General features: G+C 51.9%; 1 protein-coding gene across 3 annotated transcripts in view; it reads right to left on the reverse strand.

Annotated features, from left to right (window-relative positions):
- LOC126571988 (uncharacterized) overlaps positions 1-15,419 on the reverse strand; it is a 34,096-nt gene that overhangs the window by 14,257 nt on the left and 4,420 nt on the right. For all 3 annotated transcript variants that reach the window (XM_050230949.1, XM_050230947.1, XM_050230948.1), the window contains 2 exons: positions 3,246-3,548; positions 2,930-3,156 (listed from right to left, as the gene is read on the reverse strand). In XM_050230949.1, the coding sequence (XP_050086906.1) occupies positions 2,930-3,156; positions 3,246-3,440 (422 nt within the window). In that variant the 5' untranslated portion in view covers positions 3,441-3,548. The remainder of the gene's footprint in view (positions 1-2,929; positions 3,157-3,245; positions 3,549-15,419) is intronic.

The following is a 15,419-nucleotide window of genomic DNA, read 5'->3' on the forward strand; positions in this document are numbered from 1 at the left end:
AGGCATCGACAGGCGGGTATGTTGTATTCCGTTCAGCTGCTTCGTCTCGGAAACGTAGCATATATCGACGTAACTTGGGCAAATAAACTTGGGGACAAAACAAGTCAGATGGCATTCCCGGTCCTTTCGAAGTCCCTTTTCAAACCGTCCTGTTTCAGCTATTTCGTCACTTCGCTTTACGTAAATGTCATCTCGCAAACGAAACCCTTAATTGGATGTGCTTCAAAAAGATAGCATCGGAATCAAACATTCCATTTGGCATTGATTAGCGAATCGATGTCAAAAGCTGTCGAAGCCGAGTAGAATTGCCTCCGATGACAGACGACAGTCGGTGGTCTCCACACACAGAGGGGGGGGGGGGGGCGGTCTGGCCTCGATTAGGTATCAGGCCGGCCGACCTAGCGATAGCAAACAAAACCATTACGTAAATCACACGATGTTCACACAGTGACACCGTGCCCCGGCCGCTTGGGTGATGGTTGTCTCCAATGGCTCTCGCCCCAAAAGCCAATCAACCAGTCGATGCGCACGATTGCGCAATCGCTTGTCGTTGCCAAGTCATCTGGCCAAGTCACAAACCTGCAGCCCAGGCCAGGACCATCCCGTAAAGATTCATCGATCGACCGATCGATCCGAGCGCAGTAAAGTCCATTTTTACCGAGATAAACCTGTCGCCCCGAGACCCCAGAGCGCTACTGTCGTTGATCACACTCGATCAGCGATCAGCAATCTGGTGACGATGATGTAATGATAAACAGCCCAGCCTGTGCAGGCATTAGGCATTGGAATGTTGACAACGACGCACATGTGTCAACCGGAGAGCTCGATCGTCGCCGTCAATATACGATCGGATTCGTATTGGAATCTGCTGAAGGATAACGATGCCGCCACTCCTTGGCCTGGTCTAATACTCTGTGAATGTGCAAGGGGGTAAGAACCAGTAGCACTAAAAAGCGCACATTCGCTTACGTCGTCGCTAACTGGTCTCAACTCAGCTGGGAACTGCTCTCTGCAATGGGAGCGGCCTGTCACTGACCGGTAATTAGACAAAAAAAAAAACAACCCCCTCTTCACTGGCGGCGTAATTGGCGTCTGCTGAGGCAGCTATGGACAGCAAGTGCCTCGATAGCTCGAAAGTGGCCGGGTACGGACCGTTTTGGACCATCAGCCGGGGTGGTAAGTGTTTCCATCAACGAGCATAACAAATGGCGACGACCAAGTCCGCACCAGCAGCAGCAGCATAATGCGCATAGCCAAACCGGCCCACCACGTTCTGCCACCAGGTTTCATAACCGTCTCAGGTCTCTCCATTTGTAGACGAGAAATATATAGAGCTGCCGGTATGGCGGACAGCGTATGCGGGCAGCTAAAGTGAATTGCAATCAGATTACAGCGCGAGATGCATCATCACCACTGCATGATGGGAACGATGATTGCCCAAAAAAAAAAAAAAAGTGAGAGATCGAGCGTTAGCCCCCGCCTCAAAAACAGTAAAGCTTTGGGGCTCTTTCGACTCATTTCGACTCACTCACCGACTTGAACTGTGTGTAAACGTCATAAACGTCCGCCCGGCATCATCGGAATACGCAGCCTGGCTCGCTCATGGATTTCCTCCTAGAAAAGGCGGTCAATCCGCGCGGTACGTTTTGTGCCTTTCTTCACCCTCGCCCGAGGTGAGTTTCACCGTCACCGTGCTGCCGTTTTTCGACGCAAAATTTCGACGCAGTTTTGCTCAATTTCGTGCACAATTTGCTACGATTTTACGTCGGCAATCCACCTTCTGCTTCTTCTGCTCCAATCACCACCGGCACCAGCAGCACACACCGCCCGAAAGTGTTCCGCGGCACTAATTCGTGCGTTTTAGCATTTTTAATTACGAGCGCCCGAGCTACGAGATGACGGCTTTGCGGGCCGCGCGCACTGGACCTGGACGTGGTGCGTAACGTCGTCGAGCGTTACTGCGAGCTGGTTCATGCTGGCTCATTAGCGTTTGGCACTGGTACCGCTCGCAAAGCCTTGCGTTATGCGCTAATAGTGTGCCTGCGGGGCACAGTAAGGGATACTGCCACAAAAGTACTACGGTATTACACAATCTACGTCTTGTCTTGGATTCAGACCATCAGCATCAGCAACGAATGGGGAGAGATAGCAAGCCTTAAGAGGCATAATCAAGCCGATTTCGGTTTGAAACTGGAGCATTTTAGGTGCTGCGGTTATCAATCATCGATCACAGGCAAGCCGTGGCGTGGATTCTGGGCCGAGAATGCATTGCCATAAGCAAAAGTTCGGGCTACCGGTGAGTGAAGGGTGTGTGACTGGTGTAAAATTCCACAGGAATTAACTTCCGAAATGTTACAGATAGGGAGGCGAGCTCGGTGCTAGCAGCTTCCTCGTAGCATGTGGAGAAGCAATTATTGGGAGAATAATTCGGAGTACCGTTAGCCGTGAGCACCAGCAGTGCCATCATTTATATCAGAAATATTGAGTCTAAATTCGAAACTCCCGACCAGCGATAAGATCCAGCGACCCCAGAAACAGGGAGCAGGTGGACCGGCGCGTGAATGAAGACCGATACCAAAACCGATTTCAATCGTTTCTCGCCTCGCCCCGGGAGACTCGCTCACGTAACGGGACACTTTGTTACGCCGCACGCAACGCACAAAAGGTACGGTTACGTTGTGTGGCTACGGTGGCTTCCGGTGGTCGGTGGCCACCTTAGAAGAAATGCCCAAAACATAAAAGGAACGCAACCACCGGCCACGTATTGCCAGTGCCAAACCAACTAACGTTAAAAATCGATCATACGCTCCAGATCGCCGAGATCTGATGGTCATTCGTTCCGTCCCCGGTCTCCCGGTGGGTTAAGACGTCCGATGCCGCCTCGTACTGCCAGAACAAATCGACCCGTTTGTTCCCGATGCGGACTTACCGTGTCTCCAGCTCGGTGTAGCGTTTCTGGTTTTCTGGTCGATTGATCAGTATCTGCAGCTGATCGTGGAGGGCCTGGGCGGTCAGCTCCGAGTCGCACCGGTAGGCGTGCACGTGCAGTGGACACTTGGTGGCCGGATTGTACAGCAGCAGCGTACAGGCGACGATGTCTTCCGTCTGTACCGAGCAGGTGATTGCCCCGTGCGGTATAAAGTGTTTGGCCGAACCCTGGTGGTGTGAAAGAAGGAACAGTAGTTGCATTATTGCACCAATACCAGTAAACATTTCCTCACAATCTGGCACCCCGGACACCTTACCTGAACAATCTTTAATCCTTTATGCGAAACCTGCAGCGTAACCTTGAGCGGTTCCTGTTCCTTCGATTTCTCCACCATCCGCGGTATCATGGGCAGCAGGGTGCGAGTGCCACGCAAGGCCTTCGCTTCCTGGGCACCCAGAAACCAGACGTAGTAGGATGCCTTCTGGACATCCTTGCGTAGTCGCAGCGCCATCCCTAGCGGTGGCGCGGCCCACGCCGGTCTTACTCTGTGCTCTGCTTGCTCCTTTGCTGGCTCAACTCAGTTGCTGCAATCGGCCTCGGCGAACTTATCGTACATTATCTGAAAAGGAAACGGAAGAAGGAACCAAACCAGACAAGGTTACATTTCACTGAGAGTGACAGCGCACTAGTTTACTTAGATCTTTGATTTGGGTTTTTTGAAAGAAACACAAACGTCATCTAGTGTGCCGGAGTGTCACTAATTGGGCTCCCAACCTCCCTAGTTGCACCTACTCGGTGCACCGAGAGCGGTTAATTAGCTGGCGTGAAATCAGGGCCGAGGTCACGCACCAGATCTCCGGTCCCCGCTCCCTTACGGACCGGTTCTTTTTAACCTGCTGGACCATGTCGTGCGGCACCGGTGAGAAGGGTGTGATATAGGGAGTGTCAACCTTCCCTTGAGAATGTGGAACCATAATGGGCAGCTACCGCGGTTTGCGGCGGTTTCCGGGCAGCCTCGACGACCCACAATTCAGTGACGCGACCGCGAGATCGGAATCCGATTTGCTCGATTTGATCTGTTCTAAGTCTGCACAATGGCCTGGCGGTCGGTCGGTCGGTCGGTCGGTGTTCCCAGCACCAATCTCCGGACCGACACCGTTGTTCGCGTTTGTTTGATTGTGTTTTGTGTGCTCGCGCGGGAAGTAGCACCACACACCCAGCGAGCGCCATGGCCACCCGTTCAGGGACACAAGCAGAAGACAAGGGCCCAATTCTGTCCACCAGTCTGTGCGAATGAGCATTTTCGCGCGCGGGAATTGTCGAGGGCCCCTGCCCCCTGGAGGATTCGCCTTGAGCCATGAGTGATCTTGATTTTGTGCTTGATTTCCACTCAAGTCGCGTCTCCCTCACTTGCTCACTCACTCTCGAGCACCCCCGGATACTCCTTCTAATGATCTGTTGGGCCCCTTGGGTTGTTGTGGGCCTATTGCTTCAGCTGTGCACTTAATTACAGATATCAATCTGTGGAAGGCGCGCGCGCCACACAGCATACGGGACCTCTCCGTGCCCTCTGGCGAGCTAATATGTCGGGCGGGCGTGCGCGCTTCAGAGCCTGCTAGCTAAATCTCATGCTCGACAATCTATTTGGTGGCGAAGTGTGGTGGCTTTGGTCTGCATGTTTGTGGTGCATTCCCTCGCTGTTTTATTGTGTTACCATTTTTTTTTCTTTCGCTCCCTCTCGCTCTCGATCTCGCTCTGTGTCCTCCATTATCTCGCGGCTGCATCACATTAGTGCAAAGAGACCACAAAGTCACATTAGAGGCGCAAGGGAGAGAGAGAGAACGAGAGAGAAAGAGAGGGAGAGAACAACATGGAAGGCAGGAACAACCGCCATCATGCGGCAAGCGCCATGCAATCAACGTGAAAAGATCGCCCCCTCTTTGGTGTCCAGGGGGTGAGGAGAGGGGAATGAGAAAAAGAGGTATGGAATGCTCCACTGGAATGCTCCACGGCCAGCCAGCCAGCAAGAAGGCTTGGCATGGTGTGTTGGTGGTGAGCAAATTATTGAAATATCTTATGATCGCACCCCCTGCGGCGAGGGAGCAGCAGCAGCAGCAGCATAAGCGAAATATGCACACATAACCTCTGCGCTGCAGGTATGCAAAGCATGAGAACGAGAATGCGGCCGCCAAGCATCGAGAGACGAGCGCTGGTGGCCCGGAAAAGAGCACGACAGACCTCTCTGGTCCTCTGGTTGCTGCAATCGTCCTCTGATTGCAACCGCAGCAGGCAAGCGGTTAAATCATAGTGAGCAGCAGCAGCATCGGAGTAGGCTGCACGATTGTCAAATCGACACTCTCGCCTCTTCTTCTTCGAACACGAATTGGGATCTTCACCAAAATGTCAAAATCCAACCGTGCACGTCATCCGCACAGCCAAATTCGATTAGTGAGCTGAGGTGTAATTTACACATTCCATAAACCCCGTAATTGTGTCTTAATTTTTCCACCCCCCCCACTCAGCGTCTGCCACATCAGTGTGTGCGCCCTCGTGTGCTCGCGAAGCGAAGGACTCATCTCAGTAACTCTTTAACTTCAGGGTTTGCAGTCGAGAGTCGTTAATGATCAGCTACGTAGCCCTCTGAGAAGGTTACGAGTAGCCTTTGGGACCTTTTGGACCTCTCTTTCACACACAAACACATGCGAGTGAATTGACGAACGAGTCAATGTCGTGGCTCTAGACGCACACATGAAGAAGGAAGCCTGAAGCCTTATGGAAGGCAAATGTTCTTAGTACGCTTAGTGAAGGCCAGTTGTTGGTGCTGCCTGCACTGGCCTGGCCTCCCTGGCCCGGGGGCGAAACGATTAAAATCCCTCTCCTCCTAAACGATGCCAACCATTTATGGTTCATTACCGCAGGGTGGCCAGTCGCGTCGAGGCGAGTCGAGCATGTAGCACACGTTCACTTGCAAGAACGATTTGCATCGAGCTTCTTACTGTTATTATTATTATTATAATTATGTTCGCTGTTGTGCCTGCGTATCCTTGGCGTCATTGTCTCGGTCTCGCGATCGGATATTCACATATTTCAAGGTAACGATCAAGGCACTGCACCACTGGACACTGGAACCAGTTCTGTGCCCGCAACACACCGTTCCAGTGAGTTCGACAAGAGATAGAGAGTGCGAGAGAGAGAGAGAGAGAGAGAGAGAGAGAGAGAGAGAGAGAGAGAGAGAGAGAAAGAGAGGAGGAGATGGAGCAAAGAAAAGGAATAAAGTAGTTCCAGGAGAAATCCTGCTGCTTCGATCCGCCCCTCGGGGGGGGTCCCCATTCCAATCATGCAGCAGCAAATTGCATACGCCGGCCGGCCGACCACCACTCCAAAAACGGGTTCCTGGGATGCAGACGCAACGGAACGCAATCCACCAAAGGAAACCCCGAAAAAGCCTTCTGGCAATGAAAATGATTCCGGACTTTGACGATCGCTTAGTGATTATTGTGGTGTTGATGGTGGTGGTGGTGGTGATGTGTTTAGAAACTGAAACACACCCCCCGCGGAATGGCGGGACCCACTTTCTGAATGGATTCCCCTCACCGACCGCCAACTACCTTCCACGTTCCGAGGGTCGTTCTCACGATTTCGAACGCTTTTCGCACAAAAATTCATTTCAAATTTTGTCTAATGGTGTGAGTGTCGGCGTTACTGGAATGGACCAAGAGGGGGGACTGCATGGCGACGAAAGAACGCAGCACGAAAGTCAACCAGAGCCCGGCCCCCCGCCGATGGAAAATGTGAGTGCCAACCACTAATGGTCTAAAAGCCTTCTGCAAGACCGAACGATCGTCGTCGTCGTGGCAGTTGATTCAAGGTTTCCAATTCGAAGCCAATCGCAGCACAACCAACAATCGGTATTGTGGCAATCGGCTGGCTGTTGCCTATTCCGTGGCCCTTCCATTCGCTGTGGCCAACAAACGCCAAACCTTCCATTTGATCACGAGGCACGATTCACGTGCTCCTCTCTCGCTCATGTTGGCCCCGAAACACCGAACAGTAGCCGGCGAGTGAGACGCTCGGCTCGTGAAGATAATTTCAATAATCACGGAACGTTAACCACATTTACAGGTCACGCGCCATTCCGGCCGGTGGGGTCCATCACCCATCCACGTCACAGGAGGATATGATCACCTTGGCCTCCGTGATCGTGATCTCGATTGATCGCTCCACATGCATGTCATGCGAGGGCTTATCAGAGGCACATTTCCGGCAGCACACGTCCACCGGAAGATAACAGCCAACTGTCTTGTTGTTAAACCACAGAGCCGCATCGCGATCACCTTATCGCCGGCACGTCATGCGAGCGAGACAGGGAGAAAGATGTTAATTGAGATGCCGACGCACGCAAAACGTGCTAATTGAGCTGCCAACAAAACCCAGGGCCCCGCTGTGCCACGTGGACGGTCCGTGCGGTGAAGATGCTTCACGGATAGCGAAGCACGCGGCGTGTCAAGGGCCGGAGCACGGAGCGTAGCGATTAGAGCGCCATTCGTCTACGTGAGAAAATGGACAAAAACCTTCGCGAACCCGGGGGGGGTGAGATGTGATGTGCGTTGGGTGCGAAAACCGTGGCCTGCCCTGCGCTTAACTCGTGTGTTGTGTTGTGCGGATTCATGGCGTTGCTCAGTGAACATGCTCCACGAATAATCAAACAACCGATAGCGAATCCGAAGTGATAAACGATTCTTAGAAAACAAATCGAAACTTGTACCGCTGGTAGGGTGACCTTGATCTGTAACTCATGTGAGGAGAGCAGTTTGAGTGTTAATTTAAACAGATCGTGCGTGACAGCACTGCCATTATGTTGACCAAGGAACCAATTAACAAAATGTCACATCTAGAAGAATCTTTTTTTCTCAGAAAAGAAAAATTGTTCAACCTTTTTTAAAACAATTACATCAAACTTGTTATTTTGGGTAAAATCGTAAAAATCGCCTCACTTTTGCAACTTAAAAATTTTGCCAAAAATCGAAAAATTGGAATTTCAACCAATACTTAATGGGAATACCTAGCCAAACTTGTAATCTTTGAAACGAATATTGATTTGTATTTTTCTGATGACTCATCGCGCAGCTACGACGGGCACCGTTTTTGATGCGAATCAAAAGACTTCAAGCGACGAACCCGTAGTGCGACCACTTTTTCGATTTCAAAATTCTGCCAAACATTGAAAATCTGGAAAATCCAAAAAATCTTGGCGAGTTTAGCAGCAAAAAATACTTATTTGAATATTTCGCATGACCCGGCAGGCAGCTACGATAGGCACCGAAAAAAGTACCTTTTCGAAAACGCGCCTTCTAAAGTTTGATGCCATTGATGAGGTTTCAAGTAAATCTTCCCCAAAATAAACATGATAATCTTGAAAAGTTTTAGTTTAATGTAACATTCGGATAAATATAATAAGTCGAATGGTTTCTCAACAAAAAATCATCAAATGTGAGTCATTTTTTGTCCCGAATTAACCTTAGCCATTCATGTACTGAGTTCCTGCTACCAGCACAAAGTACAAGCTAACAAACGTGATCTAACAAACTGAAACTCTTTGAAACAGCATCCATCATAAAATGCCAACAGGCCAGCAAGACCGGCCAGCCGAAATCTCGATTGTCCACACCATGAACCCAAATACCAGTAAAGCTCCCCCGTCCCCCCCTACTTAACCTTCCAGCAAAAAGGCCACAAAAAAGAAACTTTTATTACATTCCGATACGCCAGCCACCCAGTTCCGTCCCGTCTGTCAGTTTCAATGTTTTTTTGGGTCCGGCCCCTCAGAAATTGAGAACTAATCCCACCTGAAGGCCATTGCGGCAATGGCAGAGTGAAGCTAAGCCGTGGCTGAGAAAACACAAACTTCCCTTAAAAACACAAACACAACAACGCTCAGCTCACACAGCTTTCCCCGCGAATGTTCCCGCTGGTGCCCGACGTTTGCCGTTGGGCCAGGTGTGAAAATTCAATTCTTTCCCTAATCGATTCCGCACCGCACAAGGGCGACGGTGGTGCGAAATGAGGAAACGGTCGGAACAACGCGTCGGAAGGAACGCTCGCTAAAAGGGGGAAAACTCATTAACTACCAGACACCACAAGAAAGGGAGGAGGGTTCGCGGATAGGGAGAAAAACAAGCAAAAAACCTAATCAAAAGACGGCATCGCTCGTCTGCTTTCGTCTTCAGAGAGTGGCAAGAAGGAGGAAACACATTGGAAAAACCAAATAAATCCAAGCAAACCGAGCAGCAACTCGGAGGAGGATCGAGCTGCTCGGATGGTACCTTTTGGATCCAAGTCACCAGCCAAATAGGTTACGCAGCCTACTACGTACACGCACTGATTGGAATCCCGGGAGGAGGGGAAACAGATTGTTCTTTTCGCTGCGCTCTCGCCGGATGATGCGCGTTTCATCCGGATTGTGCTCGCCCGCTAGGCAACCGGGGCCTTTCCCCGAAAAACAAATAAGCAGGGCGCTAGGTGAAGGCACTTTTAAGTAGCGGAACGCAAACGGCTGATCGGTGTCAACAGGGATCTTGAAGCAACTGAAGCAACTTACCCTCAAAACGCATAAAACCGTTTCCACGGCCTAACGAGCGTCACAACAACGGTAATGGACGCTGGTTGTGTGATGATCAATGCCAACTGTTTGATGTTCCTCGCTCATAGCGCACCACGCTTTGGCGAGGATTGGCAAGGGATTGCGCGACGCCCTTCGTGTGACTGAGCAGCCAATTAACTACCTGGTCACATCCGGTGACCTTTCGTGGGTCCTCCTTCCTCCTCAGCAGGCGTGCAATCCCATCCCGTTCCACCATTTAGATGCACACAGTGATCGTCCATCGTCCACGAACTCAGCTAAGCGCGACGCGACGCGACCGCGCGCTAGTCGATGGCATCTCGGCATTAACACACTTCGGACATCGACATGTGCCGCAATCCCGAAGCGCGCGTTGCGTGCCTCTTCTTCTCGAGACCACGCAGGGTTATATGAGCCAATCGGGGTCAACCGACGGTTCGCCGCTTCGTCTTGGGAATGAAAGTAGAAGTGGCCAAGTCACGCTGTGCTGCGCTGCGCTGCGCTAAAGATGACACCATCGCCCATGCACATTAAGATGTCGATACGAGAGTCGTTTCGAGTCGATGTGCCAATCGCTGAGGCCTGCCAGACTAAAAGTGGGCCTCTGAACAGTGGAATGCAAGCTCACGCGAGAGTGGCGAGAGGCGCAATCTTCCTCTCCTTCAAGGCGAGGCCTGGCCTTGTCTGTTTTGCGGTTTAGTTCTTCAGTTTCGGAGTGGCAAGCACTTCATCAACCTGCTGTTGGTGATGTACTTGGGTTCGAAATTAAAGAAACATCCACCACAGCTCCAAAAAACAAAGGGCCACTCGAGATGACAGGTGCTGTACCCAAGGATATACAGAGGCACAGGGCATTCCAATTTGCCAACGGAATCTCAATCATCATGATGATGAGCCCGGGAAGCCACTTTCATCAACCCGTCACCAATCCAGCGAGTTCCACCTCTCGATTCTCGATGGGGCGACCCTTTCGGGGGCCCTTGACTCCCTACCACGCCCATAGCCAGAGACCGGAGGCTCCTCAATTCCAGTACGGCAAGCGAAAGTCTTCAACTCGACACTCGATCGAAGAATGAAAGTTCCCTTCTCGCGGTCAGGTGAATCCGACGAAGAGGGCCGGTGCGCATGCAGCCCAAGAAGTGTCTGAGTTCCGCTCCAGGGAACAACAACGGGCAGCCCCGGGGGCCATCATCCGGGGGCCGGCCCCCGGGTACCGTCCCCTCCTCTTCCGTGCGACGACGGGGCGCGCGACAAGGAGAAAGTCCACCGACAAGACCGCCATCGGTGCCATCAAGTCAAGTCAAGTGCCAGAAGATGGACGCTTTCAACTCATCTGGTTTCGGGGCGTCGTCGTCGCGACTGCGACGGCGACGGCGACGTCTCCCGTGAAAACCAGTAACGCTGGTCTCCACTGGTGCCCCTGTGTGGCTGGGAACTACGAGAGTTCGCGGTCGAGCGCGCGCGCGCACACACGGGAGCTGCTCGTTTTCGCTTTTTGCACTCGCGTCGGACTTTCTTCTCCAATTCCAATTCCAGGCTGGTGATGATGATGATGATGATGATGTGTCGTTCCCCGCCACGGCGCCCCCGGGAGGTTGTTGGGAGTCCAATCGAGGTTGCTCCGAGTGATCAAGTGATCGAGTGATCGAGTGTTTTATTGACCGGAACTGATCGTACACTCACACAGACAAACACCCGAGAGTGCCACAAATGAGTCAAAATGGAAGGAAACACACAACTCCTTCCACTTCTCTCCTCCTTCATAATGGATGTCGCATCGAAACTGTGCCGATTCGTCACCAAGAGGTATAGCGACGACTACGGCGGCCTACTGTGGCTTTCCCCACCCCCCCCCCCCCTCCTCGGTGCGGTCGATCTCTCTTTCGCGCTCGCCGGGAACGGTCGCGTCCTCGGCTTTATTAACGGCCACGGCAAAGTCGACATTGGAATTTTTCGAGCCAGGGACCCCATTACCACTGATGGGCCCCTTCAGCGCTGACCGTCACCTCGATGATGGCGATGATGATGGTGTGGGCACGCGAAAACGGGGCGCATAAATTAGTTCACGTCCGCATCTAGCGTCTCACCGTATATCATTCCAGCTTTTCCATTCCAACCTCCTTTGTCTGCCAACAAAACGTCTCCTATTCTGATCTTTTTCTTGGATGAAAATCCACCACCTGACCACACAGGCTACTCCGCCACCGCCAACCGTGACCTTTGAAAAATGCAAAACTGTTGCGGTCAAGCGGCGGTGTCAACTCGCCTGCTGCGTTGATATTGCGTCGCTGCATAACATCGCTCGTGACCGTCGCCTTTGTGGACACGCAGTAGGACGTGGAATTCGCGCGAAAGCGAATTAAGTCAACAGACACCAGAGAGCCTGTGTCCGTAAGGACACTTTCGAACGCGATACGCACATCAGAGTGGCCATTGGACTGTAAGTTAACCTGTTGGTGGTGATGCTGTTGCGAAAGCTGAGCGTCTACCTAAACCTCCAGCCCGTTTTCGCACAGGTTAAAGTGAAAGATCTGCGCGAACAATCAATATACAGGTCTCGTCGGTGGACCAACACTGAGGTCAATATAAGGAAAGCCACCAAGGTGTACGCATATAAAAAGCAGGCGTCACCGTCTACACCGCAAAACAACAGCGGCGGATTGGATTTTTGAAAACGAGCGCGACGAGAAATCCGCACAACCTGCCTGGCCCTGTCAGCGTCAGTGACAAGCGGACCCAACCTCTTGGTCAGTAGTCGTCGAACCAGTACTTCCAGTTTCCGCATCCGACCACCCGGCGCACCCGGCGCACCCTTTTGTTTTGTTTTGCTGCGGTCGTTGTTGTTGAGGAGGAGGAGGAACATGTGCCTACTGTGCTGTGCTTTGGCAAGGAAATGCAACCGAAGGAAGAAAGTGGTTGTAGTATTTTGCCCCCCCCCCCCCCCGGGGTTTCTTTTTCCTTCTTTTCCATTCCTTTGCATGTTTTTTTTTTCTTTATTTTAGCGATCGATGGCCAGCGCACCGGGGGGATCGCGAACTAGGCGACCGTGATCGGTCGATGGATCGTGATCAATTGGCGAGCCTGACTTCCTCCCTTATTGGGACACCTTTGTGGGCCCCTTTCCTCGTTCCGGAGCAAGCAGAGGAGAATGGAGCAAAAAAAAAACAGAGAAAACGAGAGAAACGCGCATCGATCTAAGGTGCCGGCAGTGATCAAGCTCCGCGAGCATGATATGGTATCCGGTATCGGTATGGTCTATAAAGAGGAAGTAAGAACCAGGGACCAACCGGGAGAGAAAAACCCCCCCGGGGGGGACTGCAGGAGATCGAGGAAAAACCAGTGCAACCGGTGTGACGTGGTGGTTCGGTTTTTGCAAAAATGGTTTTGAAAAATGTTCCGGACATTGCTGCCATCGTCAGACGACGACGACGACGACGACGACGGAGACGAAAAACTCCTCTCATCTCTGCTCGACTCGGCTCACCATCGAAAGCGAAAGAAAAAAGAGAAAACGCGGTGCGCAAGTAAAAGTTTCGCGAGATCGCGATCGCACGAGGCCCCAAATGTGCACAACAACAAGGCACACGGCGCACCATCGGCCGGTGCTGAGGCCAACGTCAGCCAGCCAGCCAGCCAGCCAGCACACACTCCGTAGAGCACCTCCGGGGAGGGAATCGTAATGAGTCGGCTGCTGATGGAAGAGGAGAAGAGTGTGCACACGGTACTGGCCGTAACGGCAACACGAGTCAAGGTGCGCAACCAGCAGCGGCAGCAACAGCAACCAGTGCGCCATAAAATGAATGAACCAAACACGTTGGGCCATCTTCCGGGAACCCATGCCTCCCCCCGTGTGTGAGGTGTATAAAGGAAAACCACCAACCACCCTCCCTCTTCCCTTATGGAATAGAAAGAAAGGAAAACCTGGTGGTGAGGAGCGGAGGGAGTGCTGTGCGCTGTGGAAACCCAACCGCAGCGTCAGCTGGCCCCGCAAGAGCCACCAGCACATAGACACACACCGCGCGATCGTGGAAATATGAACAATCATCATTCGAGGGTGGAAAATTGCGGCAAACCGGTCCTCTGCGTCCTCCTCCGTTCGTGCCCGCCCCGGTGGACCTTGTGCGCCTCTATTCTTCTTCGAGCTTCGAGACCCCGACTGACTGGCAAGGCAATCCAAGCAATAATGTTGAATTAAGAGTATTAAAAAGAAAAGAGATTAACATTTTCCTCAATTCTCAACACCCCCCCTAAGCCAGGGTGGCTGTCATACGCCCCCCCACCCCCCTTGGAAGCCGAGATCATGGCCCGGATCAGGCGGTCCACCGTCCATTAAGCGCGATTGGAGAAGATTGTTGCCGGAGCCGGGAACTAGTGCTCGCGAATGTTATCGCTTTTATTGGCCTTATCTCGCTCGCTCGCTCGCGCGCTCTCCCTTGTACGGGGGGGAGGTAATTGTGCGACCATCAAACACTAAAAAAAAGAGGTGGTGGGTGGTGAGAGTAATGGATTAATCCAATCTTGGACCCCGCGGCATGACGGAGGAGCTTTATCACCTGTGAAAGATGTCGGAAAAATTAGGTTTGGAGCCCTGTGAACCGTACCGACCTGGAAAACCACCAACATGGCGATTGTTAACCGAAGCCACCCCCATCCTCTCCCTCTCCTTGCTTTGCCTCGTCACTCTCGCCCCTAAATTACTGAATCCAAATTGTCGTCAAGTCAAAGTCGGCCGCGTGTGCTGCGACGGTAACCATTTGGCGACGGCCATCTTGGATTTTCCCGACCAAGAGACCCCCCCAACCGAAGGGAATCGGGGCCACTGTAGCAGCCGCAGCCCAAGATGGTCCACAGTGATCCAGCGAGAGTGGAGTGGAGATCATCAATGAATGGGGTGACTGTGACAGATCATTTAGAGGCGCCCTCTCCGGGCCTGCGAGGTGAGGAAGGAGGCGTGAGGTAAAGCTCAACGAAACTGGAGCGACGACCATGTGTCGCTGCTCCCTCCCTCCAGTTGTTCCAGTTTCCTTCGGTACGCATCTCCAGCCGGCCGGCCACGCCACGCCGGAATCAAATCAGTTCGTTCGTTCGATTTCACCGCCGCCAAAGAGGCGGTGGCGATTCGATATGGCGAACCGGATATTATTGAATATTGGGCAGCGAGATTGTGGCGGTGGCTAAATGTTACCGCTGGCCGCCGTCCGTGATCACACTTTTGCGAAATCGAATTTTTCGTACAAAGAAGAGAAACTCTGTCACATCACAGTGTATCGCACTTTCTCGGTTCCTCGTGAATGGAAGGAAAAAGAAGAAAAACGTCGATCGATCGGTCAACGTGTGAAATGGCGGGTGGCAGTAGGCTGTCGCGCGAATCACATGAGACATTGACTCCGGTGACGTCAACTCGTCACGTCAAGCCGCGCGTTAGTTTGAAGTAAACAAGCAAATATGGTTTGTGGATGGACAATGGCGGAAGAATCACACGGGAGTCCAAATGAGAAACGATGTGTGGCGAATGAAGCGAACAAACACAATTGGTGGAATGATAAAGTCCAATTTGACCCCTTTTTCGGAGCTCACGACAAAGTGCTAGAAGAGAGTGTTTTCAACAGGATGTAAACGAACATCGTAGATCGTGATCGCGAAGCACCGATATCTTGAATTCCTTAACAAGTGCTTCTGGCTCTTGCACTGAGATAAGATCGTTCAAATTCCGTTATTTTTACTGAGAAAAAGCTTCTGTATCGAAAAACATTTACAGAACATCAATTTCCTCTGAAAGCATCGGACGGTTAGGTTGTTTCCTAAGGTCAACAACTCCCTTTCTCTCCGAGGCCCACGACTTGATGAACCGGTATTGATTTTCATCTCTAA

This window comes from Anopheles aquasalis, chromosome 2, assembly GCF_943734665.1.
Source record: "Anopheles aquasalis chromosome 2, idAnoAquaMG_Q_19, whole genome shotgun sequence".
NCBI lineage: Eukaryota > Metazoa > Arthropoda > Insecta > Diptera > Culicidae > Anopheles > Anopheles aquasalis.